Raw genomic sequence first — 27746 nt, 5'->3', positions numbered from 1 at the left:
TTGTAGCGGTTCACTGACCATCTGTTACCTTGGTGTAGGAGACACTGCCTATCCACTTGACTGTGTGCCTCTCTGACTCTGGGTTTGTTTTTGGTAGATGGTACATATGGACCAAGTTCTGCTTCTCCAAATGTGTTTGTTCTTAAAAACTTTGCTGCATAAATTTCACTTTTTATTGGGGTTCATGGGAGAGGAGTACAAGGGAAAGCAATGAATTATCTGTTTTTCGTTCTGCTCCTGTCTTGCTTACTTTTCCCAGCAAGCTATATAGATGGATAAAGCTGCTAGGGGAGGGTAGCAACCCAGATGTGAGTTATCTGATTAATTAAATCACTATCAGGCATATGTAGTAAAACTCAGGCGAAATGAATCATTTAAAGTTCTATTATCAGTATTTCTGCTCTTTTTCCCCCCTTTCTATGCCAAGAGGCTGGGCTGTTCACTCAAGCGTGCAGCCCACACCCTCAAAGACCCATTACCCTCTGTATCCGACATGCACCATAAACTGGAATCACACTTGGCCAGTCAGATCTGATTGCAAAACCCATTTGCGAGGCATGCACTTAGTTCCAGCAGAGATGCTCTCAGTAGCCAGGGTCCGCTCCAGGCAGAGATCTGGGCGGTGTGGATCCATTCCAGAAACGAACAGAATTATGAAATGGAGCAGACTTTATTGCCACTTGATGTGTTGTTATTGCTGATTTATTGGGCATCACTGGGTTCTGTTCTAATAAACTGCAGTAGGATGAAGATTTTGTTTATTTAGATCATATTGATGGTGCTTGGGAAATCTGAACTGCTTCCAGGAAGTGGCTTTTTGGTATGGCTCTGTTCGTAGCTGGCTCTGTATTCCAGCCCTGGGGCCCATTTCTCCTCTCATGCCCGTTTTACATCACTGTAACTCCTTTGGCTCCAGTGGAGCATACCCCTTATGGCAGCATGAGATGAAAATCAGCCCCCTGACTCAACAGGAGCCAGACTTCCAAATTTTAGCTGGGTGTAAACTTTACAACCACGCACCTGGTAGATGATGTGGCTAAATCCGAGCATTGGCTCCACCTCTTTTGCAGAGTTTTCTGGATACCAGTTTAGAAACTAGTTTAAGCTCTCTGTGCTGGGTCTAATTCTATAGCTAGGACGTCCTTGGCCATGATGTGCATATTAGAGTTGGGCCCACAGTGCGGAGTTCAGATCTGAACTTCCTCAGAGTTTGCTTGCATTTAGATCCAGGGGTCTGATTTGTGCCCCACATCTGTGCATACACCCAAAGGGAAAAGTCCTGTGGTACCAAGGGGAAAGTCATTCGCATCTATAGAAATTTGGGGAAAAAATAGAATTGAATAGATAACTTTTCCCTTTTTGTTTTTTAATTTTTTAATAGCAAAGTGGGTGTACCCTGGTGAAAAATCTGGCCCAAGAGGTGGGTGGTGAGTGGTCTCCTCTATCGTCAGAGTCAGCTGTTGGATTTTTGGCTCTAATCCTTCAAAGAACTTAAGCATGTGCTTAACCTTAAACACTGGAATAGCCTCACTGAGGTAAATGAGGCTGCTCGTGTACTCACAGAAGTAGTTGCTTTAGTGCTTGACAGGATCAGGGCCTATATCAGGGGTGGCCAAATTGTGGCTTGCGAGCCCCATGCAATTCTTTTACAGTTAAAGTGCGCAGCCCCCTCACCCCCCTCCCCACCCTCATTCTCCACCTACCAGACTGGAGGGAGGGGGAAAAGGGTGGGAGCTAGGGATCTCTGCCTTGCAGCAGGGTGGAGGGATAGAGGCTTCTGCCCAGCAGGGAGGGGAGTGTCGGGGCTTCAGCCCCACAGGGTGCACCTGCCAGGGCTCAGGACTGAAACTTGTGCAGATTGTCATGTGCGGCTTGGAGGGTCGGTAATTTTGTCCACCCCGGCCTATATACAGAAAGGGCCTTATACTGCTTCTTCTGTGACCGTCTATAACTTCCCGTTAGTCTTGTACAAGTGTGCGATCCTCCCAGTTATTAGAGATGTAAACAGTGCAAACACTTTTTGAATCAGGCTGGTATGCACTCCAAGGGAGAGCAAAGCCAGACCAGCAGCATCTCTCCTCTACCTTATTCTCCCGCAAAACTTACTCTGTTTGCAGAGGGTGTTATCAGTGGGCTTGAGGCTCCAGGAAAATAGGGCTGTGGGGGAAGAGCCAGGGTGCATCCTCTCTGCACATCCTCCTCTGCCCGAATTCTCACGGGAAATCCCAGTGGGCATGAAAGATGTCCGTTTCAGCATTAACACCTGCCCTCTGCCTCTTTGCAGGCATGGTGAGTCCTCAATGCCAGGCAGGGAGAGAAGGGTCAGGAGAGCTCTGCAGAGGGGTAATCACTGTGTACACATGCTCCACAATGGGTGGATTTGCCCCGTGGGTTTAAGGACATCCACATGGTTGTAGTACAGTACCTGCTGTCTCCTTTGGAGGTGCCTGGCTCTGGAGAAGAGAAATCAATGGGAGGCATAAGGCTTTCAGGCAGCTAATGCTCCCCCTGTCCCTTCGCATATTACCCAGGAAGGGGGATGGTTCGGGTCACAGTAACTTTTTTTTCTTTCCAAGTACAGAATCAAAGTGTGTGTCCACTGTCACTTTCTAGGCACTCTGCAAGGCCTCATTATCCAGGTTTTAGCATAAGAGGATTTGGGGAAAGGTCTGAGGGTTCCATTGTGGGGAGATATTGGCAGATATGAAAGCCTTTTACTGGCAAAGAGCAAATCCGTAACATTATTGCTTAATTATCATTCATTGCCTGCATTAAGCATGTTCAGATCAGCATGGCATGGTGCATAGACAGAAACCATGTCGGTGTGGCAGCCCCACTCAGTTATGACAATGTGATTGATGGGTAGACAATGGACAGGACTTGACAGCATGATGCCTGGGTCTTTTTCCCAACTTGGGCTCGCTCTCTGCTCTTGGGCAAGTTGCTCCCCTTACCCACAGAGCAGTTTCTCCATCTGGATATTAAATATCCACTTTGGGAAAGTCCTTTGCATTCTCTGGATGAAAAGTGCCAAATATGATCATCCACAAACCACAGGGTCTAGCCCCTGTTCACCACAGCGAAGAAGTTATGCCTTGGAACTTTTGAGACCCGTACGGTCCCTCAGCAGCTGCTGGTGCCTTGTCTTGCACCAGAGAACAATGCACCGCAGAAACCAAACAGGATTATGATTATATGCTAATTATAAGATAATTAGTTTCTTTTTTCTGTAGAGAGGACCCACTTAAAAAAAAATCAGGTGAGAGGATTTCTTGCACATATTATTACCATTTATTTCTGTACACACCCCTAATCCTTTGTAGTTCTTATTGGTATTTAGCAATCTAACTGGATTAACAGTGGGTTGACCCATTCTTTGCTGAGGCCAGCGTGTCAGCTTATAGAAATTACTGAAATGAGCCGCCAATGTAATGTAAGGACAAATTCCTCCCTGCACAGATTGGCATGAACACTGGAGGCAGCGTTTGAGCGTAATATTGACTAATTATTTAACCATGAGTGGCAGCTCTGAACATTGTGTTCCTTTTGCATCTCTTCCTGCATTCACTCTGAATCTAATTACAAAGGGAACAAGTATTTCTTCTCAGGCTCCTGAAAACACAGAAGCCAGCTTAGCAAAGTGTGCGGGACCCCAAGTTGTTTAAGTGGAGACGGCTGTAAATTGTGCATCAACCTGGAGCTGGAGCCAGTGCGCAGCCTATTGTGCTGAACTGTGCCTCAGGTCTCAGGGGTGCGTACAGAGTGTGTGTGAGGAGGCTGTTTGAACAAATCTGATCTGAAAGCCCAGAGATAGAAGCAGGCACTAAAAAAAGCACAGCTTCAACTAAAAAATGTTATGATTTGAAACAAACAGTTGTTCAGATTGCGAGATCGTGCAAGTTCGCCTCGGCCTCTTCATCAGCGGGGTTTTTCTATACTGTGATGGTGATTAGTTCTATGATAGTAGCATGGAGAGGTGCCCCAGTGGCGAACAGGACCCTGTTGTAGCCTGTACGTGTAATCAGAAGTCCCTGACAGCTGAATTAAACATTTGCTTCTAGGGTTCGTGTTGTTCCTTTTTGGCTGGGTTGGGAATGTGTCACTCGGAGGTGGAGATGGTTTCAGATACAAAGGAAACGAGCACACTAAACAAGCACCACTCGCTGATTGCTAGGAGGAGCTATCCTTAATTTCCAGGGCCTGAGGGGGACGAATGGGAAGGTTGCTGCATGCTAGTTTTCAGTCTCCATGGGTCTTGTTTTGCCCCTCTGTGAAGTACAGCGCTGGAAGCGGAAGAGCACTTGATGTCAAAACACTGCTGTGAGAGCGGAGCCAAGTGGTGTGACCATGAGGAGTGAATTCAGTTTTAAGGCCGGCGTTGGACTTTGGGGACTTCCCAAAATGATTCCAGGTTTCTTTGAAAACAGATTTGACCATCTTTAGACTGCAAGCCCCTTGGGGCAGGTGGTCTCTCTGTGTGTCTGTGCAGCACCTAGGGGCCTATACGTGCTCCCACAATAACCACCGCCCTTTCTGGACAAACCGTGCCCCAATACTTACGCTGTATAGGGTGGACGGGGCAGCTTTCGCTTGGAAAATGTCCTGTATGTGGCTTTGTGCCTCATCCTTAACCCTTTGGAGACTGTAGTCACATACAATATATATACATCCTCTTATGCATTCATTTGGCTGGGCATCTGGAAAATGCTTGTGCCCTCGGGCTGTTGCATAACCTGTGATGTTTGTGAGATTTAGCAAAGACTTTCTATCTGTAAGGGTAAAGTTTTGGAACAGGCTTCCAAGGGAGGTTGGGGAATCCCCGTCACTGGAGGTTTTTACAACAGGTTGGACAAACACCTCTTAGGGCTGGTCTGAGTTTACTGAGTCCTGCCTCAGCGCAGGTGACTGGATGGGGTGACCAGCCTGACATTTCTATGATTCTAGCTGATGCATTAGTGTGTGTGTCTACAACTTTTTTCCTTAATAAATTAATCTGAAATTCCTTAAAATCAGAGTGAGGTCCTAACTCCAGGCTTTTCTCCTCCCTTGCTCCTTTTCCGTTCTGCCCTATTGATTTGATTTCCATTGCTTCCCATCCATTTTCATCTATTAGAGATCCACTGGCTGCCTTGATTGAGAGCACCCAATGTGAGACTTTACTGACATGGGGATAAAAAATTCCAGGTGGCAAGGCAGCCCATGGGCATTTGTGTCTGTGCTGCGCAAAAGTTTGTTCCACTTGTGAAGTGATTTTCCCCAAACCCATTGGTCAGTTCAGTGTATTACATTCCTGGTCATTCCCAAGTCACGGTACAGGGCTTTGATTGCAAAGCCTCCTTTTGATAAGCTTATAATTACATCATTGTTTTTTATTTAAAGTACAGTCCATGTGAGCATTTACATTATATCAGCTGTCTTTTCTCGCTGCCCTTGCGATTTGTTCCATTGTATGTGTATTAAGGGCCATTGGTAGAGGAGATGCTGAGCATCGACCTGGGCAGTATGAGATCGAAGGCATACGCTTGCACTGGGACGTGGTCTGCTGTGCTCTGTATTATGCTGTATTTTGATGGGATTTAACAAATTACATGTGAAAGCAAATCCTTCCAACGTTAGCCTTTATTATTAGTGCCACATGGTTTGATATGGAAAATAAAATAGGCCTAACGCCCATCAAGCTTCCATGAAAATCACTCTTGAAAGGGGAATAAATGTGGGTTAGTGGTCTCCTTCCCATTGCCACTGGACGCGCTGACAGGCAGTCCTAAATTCTGTTCAATCTTGCAATAAAGTAAGCAGAGGATAGGCCCAGTGGTGCAGGGAGAATGCAAGTCAGGACTCCTGGGTCCCATTTTTCACTCCTCTGTAAAATGGGAATAATCCTTGCCTGCTTCGCCCACTGAGCGGTGTGAGGCATGCGGAGTATCTGTAAAGGTTCTGTGTACATGCAAAGTCTAGCTATTATCATACCACTGTGGGAAGTTCTGCTCTTGACTCCCATTCTCTAGCGCACCATGAAATAAGAACATCTCCCATTACAATAGCTAAGTTAAAAAAGAAAAAAGTATAAACTCTCCTGCTTCAGGGCATGAGCCAACCACAGACTGTCTGGAGTCAGGCAGGAACTTCCTCTCTGGGCAAACTTATCTATATTTGTCCATTCTGGGGTTCCTTGCGCCTTCCTCTGACGCATCTGGTGCAGCCCTCTGTCAAAAACACAGCGCTTGACTAGACAGACCTTTGGTCTAATCTGTCATGGAAATTCTTATGCATTTCTCTTGGTCTCGGGAATGTTTTGTGTAGGGTGAAAATAGAGGTGCAGGAGGCTTTAATGTTACTAGGAAGCAAGTATTATACCTTTCCAGTCCCCAGAACCAAGATGACATTAGCTCCCCATCCCAGGAAATCCACTTTTTCCCTTCTTCTGTATATTTTTCTTGACAGCTTCATCAGTTGTCAGGTCTGTTAGGCCTCGCTATTCACCTCTCATGCAATGCTTTAAGAACCTGATCTGTCTCCTATTGAGCTGGTGCAGGCCCTAGGCCCTCTGTGTGGCTTTCTCACTCAGGAGGGCAAGTTTGGGGCAATCTCCGTGAGTCACTCAGACGCTGCCTTTTGCTCAGGGATCCTCTTCTGCCATGGTCAAGAGCAAGTGGGTGAAGGAGATGTTGCTTCGGGATGCTATACCTTGCCAACTACTCCCACTGCCATAATGGAAAGAGAACCTTGTTGGTGCTCCACAACTGCTTGATCAGCGATTAGCACGCAGGGACACAAGAGTATCTGATTATAACTCCGTAATGCGTGAGGAAAGAGCACTTGTATTTCCTGAACAGTCAGTCAAACCATTTAAGTTTGGATTTATACTTTTCTCTTCAGCATTATGCCCCGGTCTCTCTCCGGGCCCTATCCCAGTACTTGGTAGCAACCTGGAGCTTCCCCTTCGTCGTCCTCTGGTTTCTCTGGCAATCCTTCCCTTAGATGCTCATCCTCTCTGCTGACAAACCCCGATGCTCATGGAAATGGTGACATTCTCTGAGTGTTCATGGTCACCTGGGCAACCACCCAAGGGTTCGTGTATTGGGCAGGGGAAATTCAAGATGAGGAGGACAAGGGAGCATGTGGCAGAGTTCACAGTGCACAGGCACACTGGGCCAGATCCTTTCTTTGTGCGATTTGGCACAGTTCCCTGGAAGTCCATCCAGCCGCACCAGTTTACTCCAGCTGAGAATGTGTCCCACTCGAGTTGCAGCAGTGTTGAGAAATAACACGGTGATAAGAGCTCATTGTGAAACTGTGTTTCTCAGTCCGTCAGTAGCTGCCTTTGAAAATGCAAGACTAAAGATCTCTTTCCCTGGGAACAGATGCTACCAATTGTGCCCCACTGCTGCAGGCAGATTTGCTTCTGCGCACATCAGACAGGAAGAGGAGCACTCTCACAGCAGCAAAGCTGGCCTGGCAAAAGAGCGAGGTGGGAAGAGAGGAGAGGAGGAGAAATCTGCCTGTGTTGTGGCTTCAATGTGTTTCCAGAGCAACCAGCAGCCCTGGAGAAAGGCATTTGGAATCTGTCCTTTCTATCCGTGCAGCTGCATGTGCTGTTCTAGCCTTTCAGTGGTCTGCCTCATGCTATTTTGGGTTTAAAAACGAAGTGCGTGATTGCAGTGCTGTCATGGGCATACGCACTTTGGATTCTCACTGGCATGGATGGGAGCAATTCTTAGTGCCAATAATGAAAGTGACTTTCCATTCCTCTTCAGGTGATGTCTGGTACTGGGTAGTAAACACCATCCTGTGGCTTGCAGCCATCAAGAGTAATAGACTAGATGATCCCCTGCCGTTCTGTTTTCCCATAAGGCAGCGTTGCAGGGATGGACTCATTGATGTTTACCAAGTGAGGGTTTTTTCTCCTCCCTCTGCTCTCCCCCGCCACCCAGCAGCTCACTCTCAGCTTTGCACAACAGATTGATCGAGCATGTTTGCCATTTCAACAGCTGCGGTTAAGCCGACTTCTCAAACAATTTATCTTTGGCTATTTCCCTGCTCACACAGACTCGCTTGCACCAACTGTCTGGTTGAAGGGACATTTTAAATGAATTCAGTGCTGATGCCAGATAGGCAACCCTGGGAGTTTAAAAACAAACCCCCTCCCTCTCCAGAGGGCCATAATGGCCCATGCAGTTGGCCATGCAAGCTTCCCTACATCATGCAGTCGATGAGCCTCAAACCTAAGATGGAGAAATGGTCCTTTGGCAGTGATAAGGGAAGGACCTTCTCGACAGCCACTCAGTCTTTGGCCTCTCTGCTGAAAACAGAAGCAGTGCTGCCACTTCTGATCATGCTTTCCGTTAGTTATTTCTATTACCGTAGTGCCTAGGAGCTCTCGTCATGAACTGCAACACCACTGTGCTGTACAGACACAGAACAAAAGGACAGCCCCAGCCCCATCGAGCTCACAGTCTGAATACAAGACAAGAGACGGATACAGACAGATCAGAACAGGTGTACAAGGAATGAGACCACGCTGGTCAGCACAATGGACAGTGGTCTCAGCACCCCAGCAGCCTCACCGCGCCTTGTTTCTGGGGGATAGGAACCAGAATGAAACCATCAAATAACTCCATACTAGGCCCTGCTCTGCTTCTCCTGCAAGGAGATGGAAACGTCTGGCTAAGATGGTGGTCATAGATTTTCACTGGCTTGCCCCAGCTGTGTCAAGTACTGTGTAGCCAACACATCAGGTATCACTAGGGCTGAAATAAGGTTTCAGGCACTCTTGAAACGCACAAGTGCATTATTAGTTTTCAGGTAGTGATGCAGATGTGCACTGCGCTGTACACCACAAGTGTGGGCAGAATCCCCCACCCAGGAAAGCTTAGAACAGCAGACATCAGCGGGCAGGGGTGGAGCAGGAAGTGAACAAGGGCAATTGGATTACATAGTCTCTCGGCCGGCTATTGGAGGTGTCTCAATGGTCCCAAGTATTTTAGAAATTCATGCTGCGCTTAGAAGATAGAGTGTTTAGATGATAATTGGAGGAGGAAGTACAGCAGATGTGAATTCAAATTCAATCTGTCCCAGGTGCAGAGAAGAGCTATGAGGATGATCAGGGGAATGGAGAGGAGACAAAAAGAGCTTGGCTTATTTAGCCTCCCAAAATGAAGGTTGAGAGGGGGTCTGATTGCTTGTTGGCACTTACTTCTGGGGGGTAAACACCAGGGAGGGTGAAGAGCTACTGAAGCTTAAGGACATTGGTGACACGGGAACAAATGGGAATAAATTGGTGATGAGTAAATTCAGGATGGTTTCCAGCCATCAGAGGAGGGAGGTTCTGGAACAGCTTCCCAGTAGGAGCAGTGAGGGGCAAATGACCTAACTAGTTTTAAAATGTAGCTTGATAAGTTTATGAATGGGGGTGGATGACAAGGCTGCCTGTGGTAACAGGGTCTGGACTCGGTGGCCCAGGAGATCCCTTCCAGTCCTATGTACCTATACCCTCCGAAAAGAAGTTTTGGGCCAAGGGGTTTCAGAAAGAAGGCCTGGAGCTGGCTCTGATGGGGGAAGTCTGAAGGATGGCTTGGTCTGAGCACAAAGAGGTTGGAAGGAGTAAAAGGATCCCAGGTGGAGAGGGAGGAGGGCCTTGAAATGAGAGCGAGGAGCTTGAATCACCTGAGCCCTCGAGTTGCACACAAGTTGTGCTAAATGAAGCAGATTTCAGTCATCCTCCTCTTCAGCACAGAGGTGCAGCCTGCAGGCAATAGATCTCTGTGATGCTCACTCCTGATCTGTGCAGCCCAGGGACTGTGTTCTGCATGAGTTGCATCTCCCTGTTAAAGCTGAATGCAGCCGTGGACTCTGCAGGCTCCATGTAGCCTGGTGGCCTCACTTTGACAACCACTGCTGGATTAAAACTGCATTTTAAACAGGCTATGCGTCCTTCAGTACCATGTTCACTTAGGCTCGTCGATGCTGATTGACACCGGCTGAGGATCTGGCCTATTGTTTTGAAATAGGCTGTACACAGATTTTTTTTTCTCAGACTCTGCCCAGACTCCCCAAAAGTTGCTTGGTCATTAGACACAGGGATTTTTATTGTTGTTGAGCAAAACATAAAATTCCTTCACAGCCATAGTGATCTTCTTAATACCATGAAGCACTGCAGACCACTTATTTGTTCTCGCTGCAGCCCTTGGCCTCATCCGCTATAATTGGATATGCTGCAGCCTCCTTTACTTCACTTGGTTCTGCGTGAAACGTTGCTTGACCAGTTAGCGAGATAAGTTCATCAGTAGCCCAGGAGGCATGTGGACAACCTTCTCTGATGCATTTTTGTTCATTGGGGACTGTTTTGACAGTTAAACATGGATCTTGTTGAGCTGTCAGTTCTGCTAAGTCTCTCAAGCGCCTCTTATTTATTGAACCATCAAGCTCTTCCTGACCTTGTTGTAGTCAATCCCAGTCTTGTATAATAGGCAGCACAGAAATATGGTTAATCATGGGCTTTGAACAATGCTGACTTTCTTCAAGCAGTTAGCGCCTTGAAGGGGGCAGATCATTAGGTCTGTGATTCCTGTGCATATCAGTGTGACAGATGCCATCGCGGGGCACATGTTAGGATGTGACATTGCTGTGTCCCGCATGGGAAAGTCCAGGTTTCTTCCCTGACTTCACTACATGGTTTGATGTGCAAGACCCCATGGTTGTTCTAGAGCAGTAGTTCTCAAACTTTTGTACTGGTGACCCCTTTCACACAGCAAACCTCTCAATGCAACCACCTTTAAATTAGAAACACTTTTTTATATATTTAGCACCATTATAAATGCTGGATGCAAAGCAGGGTTTGGGTTCAAGGCTGACAGCTCGCCACTCCCCATATAATAACCTCACAACCCCCCGAGGGTCCCAACCCCCAGTATGAGAACCCCTGTTCTAGAGGCTGATGATGAACAGTCCCTGGAGGGAAAAATGGTATGGTCCAGTGGATAAGTCAGCAGATTGTGACTTAGGAGACCTGGATTTTGGTCCCCTGGCTCTTCCACTGAGCCACCCTCTCTGTGCCTCCATTTTCCTGTCCCACCCTGTGTCTCCAACACAATGGGGTCTTGATCTCACTTGAGGTTTGCCTCTGCTCCTCCACTTTGGCTCCAGCACCACAGAGTGTGCTGGCTATCCATGCTGGAAACAGACTGTATATCCTCTGGTCCAGCTTTTTACAGGGCTGCTCCACTCTTGTTGCACAACCCCCTGTGCTCCATCCCGATCAAGATAAATATGGCAACTTTCAATAGCACTGCAACTTTTAGTCACCTCTGGTGCATGCAGGTCGAGTAAAGTAGGTCGCCACCTACTGAATCCTCGGCAGACTTCATGCGACGCTTTTCCCTTGGATATCCCCTATCCAAGAGCTGGCCAGGTCTTGGCCCAGCTCACCACGTGGACCCTGAGGTTTTAGAGCAGTGGTTCTCAGTCAGTCCACTGCTTGTTCAGGGAAAGACCCTGGCGAGCCGGGCCGGTTTGTTTACCAGCCGCCTCCACGGGTTCGGCTAATCGTGGTTCCCACTGGCCGGCCAATGGGGGCTACAGGAAGGGCGGCTAGCACATCCCTTGGTCAGCGCTGCTTCTTCCAGCCCCCATTGGCCTGGAGCAGCAAACCGTGGCCAGTGGGAGCCGCAATCGGCCGAACCTGTGGACACAGCAGGTAAACAAACAGGCCTGGCCCACCAGGGGCTTTCCCTGAAGAAGCAGCGGACCGACTTTGAGAACCACTGCTCTAGAGGGCAGCCCCCAGTCTTTTCACCGCTCCTGCACTTTACTCAGATCTCACCTCTTGCTGATTGTGGGATGTTCATTGCACAGGGACATTTCAAAGAACACTTGAAGTTTTTACCTGGACTGTGTAACCAGAGAATTGTGACTTTGTGGAGAACTTTCTACTGCTGCAAACCAAATTAGAGATCATTTTCTTAAGTACATTGGATGAGATAAATGATAATCTGCATGACAGGCATTAGGCATAGATTCTTTTCCCCAAGTGTACCTCAGATCTTGGCACTGCTGCGTTCTGAAAATATTATTTCTGGTTATCCTGAGATAATTGACAGTGAAACATGGGAATTTTTGCTACAGTTAATGCTGTAACTGCATTCATCTTAGTGCTTGGACTGTGCCTTTTCCAGGCTTGAAGTGCAACATCCAACCTCCCTCTAACTCATTGATTCTCCATCTCTTTTCAAATCTAATATTAAATGTTTGCCCCCCACCCTCTGCCCCACCTCCTTACCTCTGTCTCTAAATTCTTTTACCCCTCTGCAATTGTTTGGAATGTTGTTTAGTCCCCTTGTAATGCCAATGTGACATGTACCAACACCCCAAAGCAAAGCAGTCAGCATGGCCAACTGGCTTTGAGAGGACACCAATGGCACCAGTGGGCTCGCCTGCCTGGCCTGTTAGGCAAACCCCCATCCATGGCATCTGTTCACTTTGGTGAGAACTGAGCACCCTTTGCACTTTGCATTGAGACTAGAATTGAACAGAACTCTGATCGTGAATGCATCTGTTCCACAAGAGGGGATACTGGTTCCACCACTGTCTTAAAAGATTTTATCCACCAGTTTTGGGGGTCAGCACCAACCTGCTATTTTATTAAGACCCTGTTCTCCCAGGTTGCTGCAGGGAGACCAGTGGCTGAGCCAGTGGAGGCAGTACTTGTGAATTACCCTAAGCCATCAAAACAGTGGCTCTCTCTGAATGAGAACGTACATCCTTGCCAGAAGCATGTGACGTGATGTTAGATGGCTGAGCCAGGACTTGGACAGCCTAGAGAGACCTGCAAAGTGTAGGGAGCTCACCTTAATGTTTTGCTGAGCCTGCCAATGGGGAAACCTCCCTGCGTTAAATTTGGTGAGGCTGGACTCTCATAAGGCATCAGGAAGTTCATCAGCAGAACTATAAGGGTAGGACGCATAAAGCGGAAGGAGACTCGGAGAGCATAGCAGAAACTAAAGAATAAACTCTTACCTGTCCTGCTTTACTTACAGACTTCACCATGGTGCTTTACCTTCTGGGGCTTATTCCCTACAGCATCATGCAAGATTCCCCTTCTTGTTTTGTATCTCCTCGAGATAGCAGTAGCCTTTTTGCAGCATTCTCCTCTCCTATAACATCTTTCACCAACGGATCTCAAAGCACAAATACAGGTGAATTCAACCTCACAACACCCCTGTCAGTCAGGTATTATTATTAGAACTGGTTGAAAATGGGAATTTTTATCATCAAAACTTTTCTAATTTATGGAGTTTTTTTTACCACCTCTGCTTAATATATCAAATAGGTAACCCAAGCCATGGAGAAGCTAAGGAACATGCATACTGGAAAATCAGGGTGTCAAGGGCTCCTGTATTCCAGGTCCTCGTTCTAACCATTAAATTACTGCCTCCTTTTCCTTCACTTATTCTCCTGTGGGCTTTGAAAGCCAAAGGATAATGTTTAGTACTTAAAGCACACTACTCATTTAGAGCTCCCAAACTGCTTCGCAAAGACACTGTTCCAAATGTTTTGTTGAAGCAGGGGTGGGGAGTGGGGGATGGAAAGGAGGAAGAGGAAAAGAGCACAAGATCTCATTCAGGAAGTGCAAGATTGTGCAAATCTAAATAGAAACAAATCTCTCTCAGCAAGATTTAGGGGATTCTGATTAAGAAAAAAATGCAATAAAGTTTAGATTGACTTGTGATTAAAATGGGAAAACCTCCTGTCCCAAGGAAGGGAGTGATTAGGTGATCCCAGCAGGAATGTGATTTCCTTTTACCACCCCTGTTTTTCTAGTCAGTGTGATTGCTATTTATCATTATTATTTATATAGCACAAAGTGTGCTAGGCATTCTCAGGGCACGTAGGGAGACAGGTCCCAGCCCTGAGATCATCTGATATAAACAGACATTATATAGATATAGGAGAGGGGGGAGAGATACCATAGAATACAATAAGGATAATTAATCATAATGCTTTGCAGTTGTAATACCACTTTTCATTGAGGATCTGAGATCACATTGCAAACACTAGCATGTTAAGACTTGCATCCCCCTCCCCTTGGAAGCAGGTAAATATTACCATCCTCCAGTTTCACAGCAGGAGCAGAGGGTTGGTTAAGTAACATGCTGGGGCTAGAACCAGGAACCCTGGGCGCCTAATCTGCCCCCATGAGCATTAGCCCATGCACGCACTTCAACATTAACAACACTTTTACTGTAATGATTTTTTGGTCAATGCTAAGCAAAGCATGTAGTCTTCATTTAAGTAATTCGTATCTTGGGAGAGGTAATGGCCCGTGACTCTGCTGACTAAAACCGAGACTACATCTAATGGGTTAAAGACATTTGGTTAACCATTTGTTTGCTGTTATAGTTTTCACATGAGGAGAAAGAGACTGAAACACGTCGTGTTGATGGAAAGTGATGTGATTTGAAGTTTCTTTGTGTATTAAAACAGAAACCTGATTTGCATCTGTTAAGTCTCTTTTCTAACCTATTCAGGCATCTGGCAGGCAGGATATATATATAAATTGCTAATACACTATGAATGCAGGTTTCACATGCAAAATTAGGTGCTTTCATTGACACTAAAATGATGAAATTTATTTTTCTTTTAAAATATAAACTATGCACCCTTACTTCTATTTTCGTTACCTGCTAAGGCATTGCAGCTGGAAGAGGCTGTTTTTGAAACAAGCGATGAACCTGAACCACGGCACAGATGGCATTTGTCTTCCACCCCCACCCCCCCCAGTACTATGATGGGACTCATGGTGAGACACCCACTCACTGCGGTGCCATGGACAGGGCACTGAACTGCAATTCAAAGAGACACACCCAGGTTCTATTCCTTGTCTTACCGCTACACCTACTGTGTGATATTGGACATGTCATTTTGTCTCTCTGGGCATCACTTTCACTGCCTCTCCGAGGTGTTGAATAGTACCTTTCAAAAGTGCTGAGAGATTTGTTTGGATGAAAAGTGCTGTACAAGAGCTAAGTTTTATTCTCTCATTATGTTTTAAGGCTGCTTCTGGAAGTGTAACTTTTGCACCATTAGAGCTTCCTGCAGTGTGCGCAAAGCGGTTGGCCATTGTGCCTTTGGGGTGCCATTCACTCACTGCTAGCTTTCTACAGCAGCCCTGTTGGCTTCCCTGGCATTGCCCTAGACTTACGTCAGTGTCACTGAGCTTACAGTCTGGCCTATTATCTCTCTGGGCATAGGATCCACAACTTCACCAGGGCCCAAAAACGTCTAGTTCAGATGACAGCAGTGGGCTCAGAAGCATCAGTAGCACCTCTTGTACATCAAACAGCCCCGTGGCCAAGCCAGAGAGACCACGGGGATTGAAGGATGGCTGTAGTGCCCCCTCTAAAATACAGACTTTGATCTGTGAGCCACCGGGGCAGTAAAGCAGAACTAATTAATGTTTTAGTGCCAGTCACTGGACGTGTAGGTTGTTAGGGAAGGAGGGCAGTTGGACTTTCACAAGCCATCATCATTTAGCCTGGAGAATCTTTATTACTAGGGATGCCGAGAGAAGAAAAGAACCCAGCTTGACTCTCAGAGCCCAGAGAAGTTTGCAGGGGAGGCAGTTAGAACAGAATAAAATTCACCTCAATCAGTCAAGAAACCAATGAGACAATCAAAATGGAACCTCCATTTTTACAGAGTAGAACAAGCACTTTAAACCCATAACAGAAGGCGTCAGTGATGTATTAGTATTATGGGTTTATTTGTATGATGGTAGTGCCTAGAAGCTCCAGCCAAGATCAGGGCCCCATTGTGCTACCTACTGTACATACATGGAGTAAGAAAAGTAAGTCAGAAGCCAAATGCAGCATTTATATTGAGCCTTATAGGAGTGCAGCTTAAACTGGCAATAATTCCCAAGAGAACAAAGCAACATTACTATTGCAAACAGCTTTTGGTTCTTGGTATTTGGTTTTATTAGGAACAACCAACATTGGTCCTAAAAAGCATAGTCAATGTCCTCTTATCCTTGAATGTCATAAATTGGACCTGAAGGAGAGCTCTGTGTAAGCTCGTAAGCTTGTCTCTCTCACCAGCAGAATTTGGGCCCATAAATATATTACCTCCCCTACTCTGTCTGTGGAAGCTATCATGTAGCACAGTCACATCCGTTGTGCAGAGCAGGTGATAAGTATAAATATTATCCAGCCTTTATATCATTCAGCAGAAACAATCTGACTCTTCCTGATGCAAAACATCAGCACAAACATGAGGGCTAGTGAGAACTTATTTAGTCTGTTTGAATGTTATGGAACACACGGAATTCAAGGACCAAATAGTCGTACTCATTTATTAGCATTTTTGAAGATTACTAGAACGCTTAGCCCTAGGATCTCAATAGTGCTTTACAGGGATTAATTCATTAACACCCCTGTATCTGTGCAATGTTACTGAATCCATTTTGGAGGGAAGTTAAAGTACCAATTACTGATCCCATTGAATGCAATAGCAAAACTTCCATTGACCCCTAAACATGGGGGTCAAGTTTTTGTTTTTTGAGTTTTTTTTTCTTCAAAACTATGAGCCTATCTAAGACTCTGAAGTCCTTATTTAGACACCTAAGTAAGTGACCTACTTTTCAAAAGTTTTGAATTCCCAACAGCTCATTACTGATCTGAGATCACTTAATTTAGGAGCATAACTTTAAGGCTCCGATTTTTGAAACTCTTGGCCAGAATGCCCTCCCTGCTGAGCCATGCCCCTAGGTCATGCCACACAAATAAGGGCACATCTGATAAAATTGAAAGGTGGCACATTTAAAAGTGATAAAAGGAAATGTGTATTTCATACAGTATTCAATTAGCATCATGATAGAACTCATAGACTTTAAGCTCAGAAGGGACCATTATGATCATCTAGTCTGACCTTCTGCACAACGCAGGCCACAGAATCTCACCCACCCACTCCTGTAACAAACCCCTAACCTATGTCTGCGTTACTGAAGTCCTCAAATCATGGTTTAAAGACCTCAAGGTGCAGAGAATCCTCCAGCAAGTGACCCATGCTCCACGCTGCAGAGGAAGGCAAAAAATCTCCAGAGCCTCTGCCAATCTGCCCTGGAGGAAGATTCCTTCCTGACCCCAAGTATGGCGATCAGTTAAACCCCGAGCATTTGGGCAAGACTCACCAGCCAGCACCCAGGAAAGAATTCTCCATAGTAACTCAGATCCCACCCCATCTAACATCCCATCACAGGCCAGTGGGCATATTTACCTACTAATTATCAAAGATCAATTAATTGCCAAAATTAGGCTATCCCATCATACCATGCCCTCCATAAACTTATCAAGCTTAGTCTTAAAGCCAGATATGTCTTTTGCCCCCACTACTCCCCTTGGAAGGCTGTTCCAGAACTTCACTCCTCTAATGGTTAGAAACCTTCGTCTAATTTCAAGTCAAAACTTCCTAGTGTCCAGTTTATATCCATTTGTTCTTGTGTCCACATTGGTACTAAGCTTAAATAATTCCTCTTCCTCCCTGATATTTATTCCTCTGATATATTTATAAAGAGCAATCATATTTCCCCTCAGCCTTCTTTTGGTTAGACTGTGGAACTACTTCCACAAGAGATCATTGAGGCCAAGAGCTTATCAGGATTGGGAAAAGGACTGGAAATGTGTATGGATATCAAGAACATCCAGAATTATAATACTGAGGATTAAAACAAAAGAACATAAATTTTGTCATGGAGATAACTCTTGCACTTCATGAGCCAACATCTAACAATTGTAGGTCAGGAGGAAATTTTTCCTGTGGGTAAATTATTCCATTATTGCTGGAGAGAAGCTAGTAGATTAGACAAACAGCTGGCTGCATCTGATGTGGCTCTTCCTATGTTTCTACCCATTCTTCATCCAGATAGTTTCTAAAGACTCCCCACTTGAATTACTTGTGTGTCAAGAATAAACCCAGGAGTTCTTACATCCTAGTGACTTGTCACAGCCTCGAGACAAGTCCACCTGGAATAATCTGCCTGTGCTTGTGCAATTGTAACATTTCAACAGATGAACTAGAACATTTTTTTTTCCAATTAGTCTTGTCTGAAGGAAGGGTCAGTTGGTTTCCATTTCGTATCTCTTTTTCTTGAGGAACTCTCTTCTTGAGGGATGTCATGTCACTGCATCACCTTGCTTGAAAGTCTGCAGCTGGTTTCGATGACCAGTACTCTCAGTCATAATGGATTGGCTTTGGCACACTGTGGCTACGTCCAGATTACCCGCCATATGGGCTGGTTAAAATCGATTGCTCGGGGATCAATATATCGCGTCTCATCTAGACGCGATATATCGATCCCCGAGCGGGCTTATATCGATTCCGGAACTCCATCAACCCCAACGGAGTTCCGGAATTGACAGGGACAGCCGCGAACATCGATCCCGTGCCGTCTGGATGGGTGAGTAATCCGATCTTAGATATTCGACTTCAGCTACGTTATTCACGTAGCAGAAGTTGCGTATCTAAGATCGATTTCCCCCCATAGTGTGGACCAGCCCTGTGACAGGGTGTACCTGGCCTTTTCTGCTTCAGGAGGCCCCACAGTCCTCCTAGGAAAGGAGCAGAGAAAGTGGATCCTCCAAGCTTGCCTAGCAGGGCTTCACAGAAGCAGCTAATCAGAGTCCAGTATGCTCAGATAAACGGACCTGCAGGGCCTTAGCAGGTCTTTTCCTGGCTGGGACCAGAGGGGCAGGGAAGGGTGCCTCGCTCTGGTCACAGGAGCTTGAGAGATAACCAGAGTTTGTTTCTGACTGCATTTACTTGAGCTGTGTTTGACTGAAGAGAGAGGCCCTAAGAACTTTGACCCTGAGATAAGGGTGAAGCTAAAAAGGGCCAGATGGGAAGAGGCCCAGGAAAGAAGCAGCAACTAACTGAAATAGAGTAGTGAGTAGCTGCTGTTTATAGGGACCTGGGTTGAGTAGTGGGGTCTGTTTATAGGGTCCCTGGAGTAGTGGGAGCACCTGGGTTCCACTCCCAGCCAAAGTTGCATAACTCCCAAGAAGGAGACAGTGCTTATTTGACAGCCTGAACAAAGGACTGAATTTAAAGGGCTCAGAGCCAGGGCTGAAGACCCTAGCAATTGCCATGGGACTGTTGGTTTACTGGTCTCTTTACTACCTCAGAAGGGATTCAGTTGGACTTTGTGATTTAACTGGAAGACCACCAGTGTTGGTTGGCAGCCTACAGAGGGCTCTGGGGTGAGAAAAGGACTGCAATACCACACTCAACTACTAGAAGGCGTTCAGGAGGAGTGTTCCTGTTACACATACCACTGTATAAAAAGGCCTTGTTAGTGTAGTCAACTGTTGATCTAACTGGTGATGATTTATGTGGTCCGAAAGTGCTGTGTGTGTGTGTCTGTGGAGTAGAAGGAGCTGAAAACTGTATGCAGCTGAACAAGAAGGAAAAAATGAAAGGGAAAGTAAATATCAGTGCGAGATGTTTCTGGCAGCCTTTCAGTTCCAAATTGGGCTAATTCTACCTTTTGAAAAGAAGATAATTTCCATGTTTGTTTAGTTGAGAACACGTAATTGAAGTTATTTTCTCTCTGAGAGAAGGAACCTCTTATACATCATTTGCAAAGGAACAAGAAAAATGAACCTGTACAGTGTACCCTGAATGATGGAGTATTCATTAGCACATAATTTTTGGATGTCTGCTGATTTTGAATGGTATTTTTTTATCCATTCGGGTGGAACTTTGAGTAGGAGGATGGAGGGTGTTGGATAATGAACTTGACTAAATCCAAAGTACCCTGCACTGTGTAGCTGGTATATCCAAGACAGATGCTTCTCGTTGAGGTCTTGAGTGCCAAAGAAAATCAAAGAAAAGCTGAAGCTAACTATTGAAATGAAATCTTGACTTATGGTACCAATTAATTGCAGAGTGATTCCACACAATTGCTCCTCTTGACCTGGCTTTTTAGGAACTGAACTTTAGTGAGGAAGATGGTCCAGAATTTGTTGCAGCACATTGAGGGTGGCATAGGTGTTAGTCACTTCCTTTTGTTTATAGCATAAAGATATTTTCTACTCCAGAGTGAGAGACCAGTTAAAACTTAACCCTTGGAATGCTGGCGTTTTCCACTGTGTTGAGTTAACCGAGTGCTTCGGAGAATGTATATACTTGTGTGTATGTGAATGCTTAGCAGTGTAGGACCATCACAACAGTTCTCACTGTGCTACTCACCAACACCACTTGGTACTTTCCAGGAGCAGCAAGGGCAGAACTCAAATCCTCCTGCTGTTGAAGCATAGTCCTCTACCATTTGAGCTAAAGTGACAGTATTGAGGTCTATAAGGGTGCTTAGCCTTCTCCAGGGGAAGGCTCTTTTCCATTTTCATTGGTCAGTTTTCTAATCTTTGTTGTGATTGGGGTTGATGAAACAAGTGAAGCCGTGGGGACCAAGATTCCTACACTGCAATTCTGCAGTGACTACAGACCTCTCTCTCTCTCTTTATACATATACTTTTTTACCTCTGACCCGTCAAGGCAGGAGGAAGGAGACAGTTCTGCTGAAACAGACCCTTCAGATCAGAGTGTGGATGCATCATATATTTCTTTTCCCCTTTCCCACCAAATAGACCGGCCTTGACTATAGGCATGAAACATGCTTTCCTGGATATTCATGCACTGATGTGGGGTCAAGGTTCTGCTTAGCTCTTGTTAAACGTTGGGCATTCATATGTAGTGTCTGTAGGAAAAATAAATGAATAACGCCACCGAGCATGATCATCAGCATTGGTTGTTGATTATTTCACTGGACGGTGTCTAAGGACTATGGCTGGCTGATGCAGAAATGTATTGTTTGGGCAGAGTATTGCAGGTAAAAGGCAGCGTGATGAGTGTCTGCCTCCGAAGTCTGACAAACATGCAAAGTCTTGAACCTGTGGCAGTTCAGTGTGTTCCTCTTGGGGCAAACCCTGTCCCTGTTTCTTAGGTGTGAAAGGCCCTGCTCTCAGAGGAGTTGATCTGGAGGTGTGGAGATCAGAGAAGCCAATGCTGGGGGGGCCGGGGGAGGTCATAGATTCTAAGGCCAGAAGGGACATCTAGTCTAATCTCCGGCATAGCAGAGGCCACGAACTTCCGCACCCTGGCCACTGAGTCCGTCAGGGCCCAGCTCCCACCGGCTTCCTGCAACTGACATGCAGCAGGGACTTGGAGGCACTGCGTGCACCTGATGACCATTTTGTGCACTGTGCAGCACAAGAAAGAGAATCTCCTTCAGCCTGTGGAGATCCTTAGCATGGGTTCCCAGCAGCCGGGCTGCATGGCGATGTGAAGTGACTTGTTAGCGTTCTGCCACAGAAAGAGGAAAAGGAGGAAAGAAGAGGAAAGAGGAAAGATAGGTTTGAGGGGAGGCACTGGGCTTGTCTACACCATGCCCCAGTGCGGACTATGAGGGTGTGAATTGCGTTAGCGTAGTCCTCTTTCAAGCAGGACTATGTTAATGCAAACGAGGTTCCTTTTAGTTCGCACTCAGCAGTGTCACACCAGGCCGTTAGATTGCAACTCTTCAGTGTGTCCTGTGATTCACACACTCATCGGCGCAGTGTAGACCTAGTCTGCAACTCACAAGGGCTGGGGTCAATTCCTACCTCTGCCATAGACTCCCTGGTTGTGTCATTGAGTCTTTTTACCTTAATTCCCTATCCGTAAAACAAGGGCAGTTATCGATGCTTTCTCCATCCTGTCTGTTTACACTGTAAGGCCTTCAGCGGGGCAGCTGTCTCCTAATCTGTGTATATACAGTGCCTGGTGGAGTGGGGCCCTCATTGTGAGTGGGGCTTTTAGGCGTCTTGAAGAAGCAGTGTATTGAAAAGGAAGCCATCAGCCTCTCAGAAACTTCACCGTCTTGTCTACGCAAAAAGCCCCGGGGAGCTAAATAAAAACTAACTAACTATTGTGTGGTCGTTCTTCTTTTCAGCACGGAAACAAGAACACCTGCAATTGATGGAATAATGTGTTAAGAGGTTTGGTTGCCTGATCAATTTCCAGAGCTAATAAATCCTCAGCTATGCTCATTGTATTCAAATATGTGCTCAAGCAAGATGCATGATCTGCTCTTAGGAAAGAGAGAGAATGCTGGTGGGGGGAGGGGCAGTTCTACCCAGATTAAATGCTTTAAATTTGGCAGTTCTAATTGTTTTATTAATAAGCCTTTTATAGGGGTATGTTGTGTATTATTTCTAATTACCAGACTTCAAAACAAACGTCATTAAAATATTGGCCATTGGCTTCTGGGTCAAGTGCCTGTTCTAAAACTCTTGCTCATATGAGTATCTTTACTCCATTGACAGTCCCGCTGAGGGGTGTTTCACTTAGGGGCAATGTTCTCCCTTGGACAGAGAACCGGTAGAATAGTCCTTCATAAGCCCTTAGGTAGAACTTATACTGGCCCTTTGTCAGGAGTGAGTGTTATTCTAGGGTCAGTGGTTCACACTTCACGGGCCAAGATCTGATGCCCTAAGTGCAACCAGGTTGGGATCTCAGAAGGTTTTTGTTGTTGGAAGTGGATGGCAGCGGGGACCTCACTTTCAGTTCTGCCAGTAGCCTCAGAGCCTTATCAGGTGAAGGTCTCAGCAGGAATCCTACATCATTTGAATTAAAGGTGACCTGCAAAGGAGAATATAATGTAGCTGCTTGGGCCAGTGCCCCTCTTGACGTCTTTAGGTTGCTTTTAACGGTTGGTTTTCTTCTCCCCATCCCCGTGCTTGTTTTTATATTAGGAATTCGGGACTTATCTACCCTGGAAGTCTCTTTACATGCCTGAAATGATGATATCGCAGGGGAAGGAAAAGTGAGCGTTTGAGAATGAAAGGGATGTTTAGCCAAACTGTTTAAAACTCTTGGGTTTTGACTGTTTGTTAAGACATCTTTACCTTCAATGACTAACTAACGTTCTGGATAAAGTACACAACTGTTAAAGAGTCACTGACATCCTTTCAACTAGGCATTGAGAGTTCATAATCATCAGTTATCATAAAGAGAAGGCCCAGTTTTTAAATAATACATCCTTAAAAGGGGTCACCATCAGGCAGAGGGAGCTGAGAAGCTATTTCAAACATGTACACTGAAAGGCATTAATTCTCAGCAGCATTGAAAGATCAAAACCAGACTTTTCAAGAAAAATGGGATCGTGATATTGAAGGGAGCTATAACAGGGGAAATAGCTCCTGATTAGAACTGGTCAAATTTGTGTTTTATTCTCTCCAAAATAATTAACTTTTTTTTCCCCCAGATTGACAGTTTTCCCTGGAGTTGGGGAAATTTGGTCAATACACCCGGAACCAATTTTGGTTGTTGACAACTAAAAAAATCAGTTTCCAGGGTTTGTGGGAGTTTTTAAATAAAAACCAAAATACATTGACAGACACAAATTATCTCATGAAAATAAATATGTAGTGAAAAATTTGATTTTTTGCTGGGGAGGGGGAGGGAAATGGGACTGATGAAGTGTCTTCCAGCATCTGTAGTCCTGATATAGAACAGGAAGATCAACCTGCATCATCCATTAGTAATGTCTGAGAAGATTGTTTCAAACATTCATTCCAATGGTATCTCACTTGCTTAACAGAAGAAAATATCCAATTTAGGCAGTGACATTTACTGGGGAGATTGTAGGGAGCAGGGAAAGTCCTGAAGGATCTCCCCACATTTTCAGAACATGGGAGCAGGTGAAGCTGATGGCAGAATGTACCCTACCTAGTGACTCCTTGTCTGTTTGTGAGACTGCCAATAGGAATTGATTTATTCATGTTACACAACTGAATTTCTCAACTCCTGGATGCAGCTAGAGGCCTAATAGGTTACTTTTTGGAAACAGACTTTCAGTCCGCTGTAGTGGCATGGTGTACTAAAGCACAGAACATATTTCTAAGGGAAAAATTGATACACCTGATTTTAACATAGAGGGATCAAACTTGTAAATTTGGCTTCCTTTTTTTTTTTCTTTTTTTTCAAGACTGAGAACAGTCATCAGTGGTAAAACTAAAAGATCAGTGGCGCTTTTCTGAGTTCTTATCTCTCTCAGATTTGGAGTATAGCATCTCAGTAGACTGAGGCTAACGGAGATGTTATCCAGAATACAATTCCAAGAACTCCTCCACCTGACTGATGTCAAATTCAGAATTTCCCGCGTGCCTGTAAAGCAAGAGTTTGTGTGTTTAGACAGACCATTGGGGGTGCTGTTGTACTTGGTTGACAACAAGTAGTTCGAAAGATTCATCGTGTCAGTTGTATGTTTTTTTTTCCAGTCTCTGTAAGTTAAATGTTTATCACCAGGGTGACCAGTATGATGTTCTCCAGCAACATAACCATTTGATCCATATTTAAATGGGTATAAGGTATAGGAAAAGTCATGTGTGCCTCTAGAGTAATGATTCTAAGGTATGGATCTGAAATGAAATCCTAGATGAAAGCAGCAATTAACCAAATAAGTCACCCTGACTTTAACTACCATACTTTATTCCATAAACAAGTTCATTCTTGCATACAGGTTATTCAAGAAAATAGTACATGCCTGGAAATCTTATCTCAGCATCTTTTAATTCTGTAATGACCCTTGTGCTGAATGACACACACCATACTTAACTGCTTTTAAGATCCTCCCAGGGTACATTGATGCACTAGAGTACTTCTCTGTTTCTCAAGATGTCTCCATATTTCTGTTGTTTTCTTAAGACAACTCTCTGGAAAACATTGCAGTTACTGCACACCAGCTCTTAACACATGAAGGCCAAGAGGTCTCATTTCTGAAGCACACGTTAAAATGTTTGCATCTCTAATACTAAAATCCGTGAGTCAGTTGCTGGTGCCCTTCTTATGAATAGCAAAACTTCCTTTGATCAGGACTTGGCTCTGTGAAAGCCATACTAAAGAGAAAATATATCTAGCCCTTGGAGACTAGATCTCCTAGTCTATCCCTTCAACCATGCAAGACTGTTCCCTCTGGCATCGTCTCTGGTACTGTGTCCAGTCTAGTTTTAAGTGGTTCAGGCCAACAGGCCTTCCACCACGTCCCTAGGAAAACAATTCTAAAACCTCTGACTCCTCTCTTATTAGCATAATTCCCCCTTTCTTTCTTACTTGAAATCTTTCCAAAGGTCTGCTAGGCTATCTAACTACTGGGTACATCCATCCCTTCTAGTTATACCTACTCGTCTCATTCTGATGGAAATTGTTCAGAGTTTTGGGGCATCTATTTTCATTTCATTAAATGGAATGTTTATTTGTCCAAACCCACTTGGTCCCAGGAGAAGAAAAATAAGACCCATGAGTGAGCTTGAAAGCCAAACAACCAATAGGGTGAATTTTCTTTACCTTTCTGTCTTACATCGGGCATGTGCAGCATTGGGTGGACATTTTAAGGCTGATTTGAAACTTCACACGCAGCGTGTGTCTTCCCTTCTGCAGAGTGGGTATCCTGCCTCTGGCTCGGCATCAAACGCTCCTTTGTTCAGACCCGAGGATGAGCTGGAACATCTGACCAAGAAGATGCTGTATGACATGGAGAATCCACCCTCTGATGACTACTTTGGTAAGTGCCGCGTCACATTGAATAAATCTACCCAGGGCCTTTTGATCTATTTACCATGCTCCGTAATAGGGAGACTTGACAGCCGCACTGCTAATGCAATGGCATTAGTAATGATGGATTGGTTTGGTATGCTTGGACATGGAGTGTAATTGTTCATAGGGATCTCTCTCTAATTTCAACAGAAATCTGATGCTCACTAACTGTATTTTTAAAGTCTCACCAATGATTAAGTTCAATGTTTCAGTGCCTGGTTCTTTTTGACACCATCAATCTGCAACCTGTCTAGCTATTGGGTCAAATTCAGCCTTAGTGTAAGTTGGTACAATATCATAGGGCTTGATTCTGATTTCAATTACGTTGGTGTAACCAAGAGCAATTCCACTTGGCCCAATGGCTTCAGTGGAAATATACCAGGGTTGATTATAGCTTCTTATAACCGTGTTGTCTTGTTTGTCTGAAAGAGACGAGCCACGGATTCCATTTTTAAAGGTATTTAAATGTGGTATCTCATGCCTCTGTATAAAACACAAGTTAGTGTGAGCTTTGGATTATGTGGTGAAGTCAAGCAACTCAGTCATACTTGTGATTTCCCACTATCTGCACTTCAATTTCTCATAAGCTTGGCTGATAGATCTGTCAGGGAAACGCAGTGGTATGAAATAGAGCTTGAGTTTTGCTCGGCACTTATAGTTGTGAAGCTGAAATATTTATGTCTTCCAGGCTAATGCTGCATCACTAGATGACTTGACTCCTTTCAGAGTATGATTTTTGACAGAGAGGGCTGTGTAGCTCAGGGGAATGGGATATAAAACCCTTCAACTTTAGCTCATTGGTAAGACCATCGATTGGAAACAGCTGCTGTTTGCCACTCAGTGGCTGTTTAGTTTACATGAAATGAAATGAGTGAACTGGCTCCAGCAGCCAGTAGAGGTGCCCAAATCACCAAACCTGTCAAAAATTGCCAGCTATGTTATCCTCAGCAGTAAGGTCAAAGACTGAATGGCCGTAGAGCAAGATAGGAGACCAGCAGCCTGCAAAAATTCGAGTCTTAGCTCAGGCAGATGACATGTAATTACATGCTGGGCACGGAACAATCTAGGATCACACATAATTCTCAGGTCACCGGGATTGACTGGAGCATCCAGCCTGATGCCTCCAGTCTGTTTTCTTTTAAACATCATTGACCAGCAGGAGAGAGATGATTAGCACGTGTCCTGTTGTTTTGTAGAATTCCACCTCAGTTCTGCTCAGCTTCTTGTGCTCCATACAGCACTTCGGGGAAACTCTCCATGGCTAATTGTGCATCTATCAAAAAAAGAATGGGGCTGGGGGGACCCCAGCCTGGAACACAACCATATGGGATGATAAAACCAGATACCCAGACAGTGCTTGAACAAGTCACTTAAAAAAAATAGTCCAAACTTGCATCCAGATTGAACTGCGCTTTCATTACAAAAGCGGCATTTTGACATGGCAGTGCAGAGAGAGAGCTCGCATTACTGCTGCTTGTGCTGTATCCATTCTGTGGATAAATACAGAAAGCCACCCTCCAGGGCTATAAATCCAGCACCTTTCACCAGCATTAAACCTATTTGGAAAAAAATTAAGGATGGAAGGGGAGGGCAAGGCCTTTGGACTTTGCGTGGTTAGCCGTCTGAACCAATCTCTCTGCCTTTGTAGTCAGACTGCATTTATTTACTATAGGACCATGGACTGCACAAGCTAAAGATTCATATGGCACTTTGATCAAATAATCAGAAAAAAAGGACAAATGGACAGAGACATTGACTCTGATTTGCATTAAATATCTTCTGCCTGAGGTCTAAATGCCATGGTAATTGTAGCATACCAGATAGCTGTCAACTAATCACTTCATCAGTTTGAATTTACAAAACTGGATCTCAGCATATTAAAAGTTGGTTAAGAGCAGATAGGTTTTGAACTGAGGAATCCAATTAACCTTGCTGGAAAGCTTCAAGTCGTTATATTAAGTCATGAAAATGATTTGTCCAAATAATTACATTCGAACTGTCATGCTGGAGAAAGGTCATCTTACTTGGTCCGTCAGTGCTCAGGGTCTTCTCTTTAACAGCTCTCCTCCTGCTAGTCAGTTTCGCTTTTCAAGTCTGGTTTCAATCAGGTTGAATGCAGGTTC

General features: G+C 45.0%; 1 protein-coding gene across 13 annotated transcripts in view; it reads left to right on the top strand.

Moving 5' to 3' along the window:
• The window catches only part of LPP (LIM domain containing preferred translocation partner in lipoma), a 443377-nt gene that overhangs the window by 323189 nt on the left and 92442 nt on the right, over positions 1 to 27746 (top strand). For all 13 annotated transcript variants that reach the window (XM_030574715.1, XM_030574714.1, XM_030574721.1 and 10 more), the window contains one exon: positions 25468 to 25591. In XM_030574715.1, the coding sequence (XP_030430575.1) occupies positions 25468 to 25591 (124 nt within the window). The remainder of the gene's footprint in view (positions 1 to 25467; positions 25592 to 27746) is intronic.

This window comes from Gopherus evgoodei, chromosome 9 (assembly GCF_007399415.2).
Source record: "Gopherus evgoodei ecotype Sinaloan lineage chromosome 9, rGopEvg1_v1.p, whole genome shotgun sequence".
Taxonomy (NCBI): domain Eukaryota; kingdom Metazoa; phylum Chordata; order Testudines; family Testudinidae; genus Gopherus; species Gopherus evgoodei.
The sequence above is the reverse complement of the archived record's forward strand: the minus strand, read 5'-3'. Positions and strand labels throughout refer to the sequence as shown.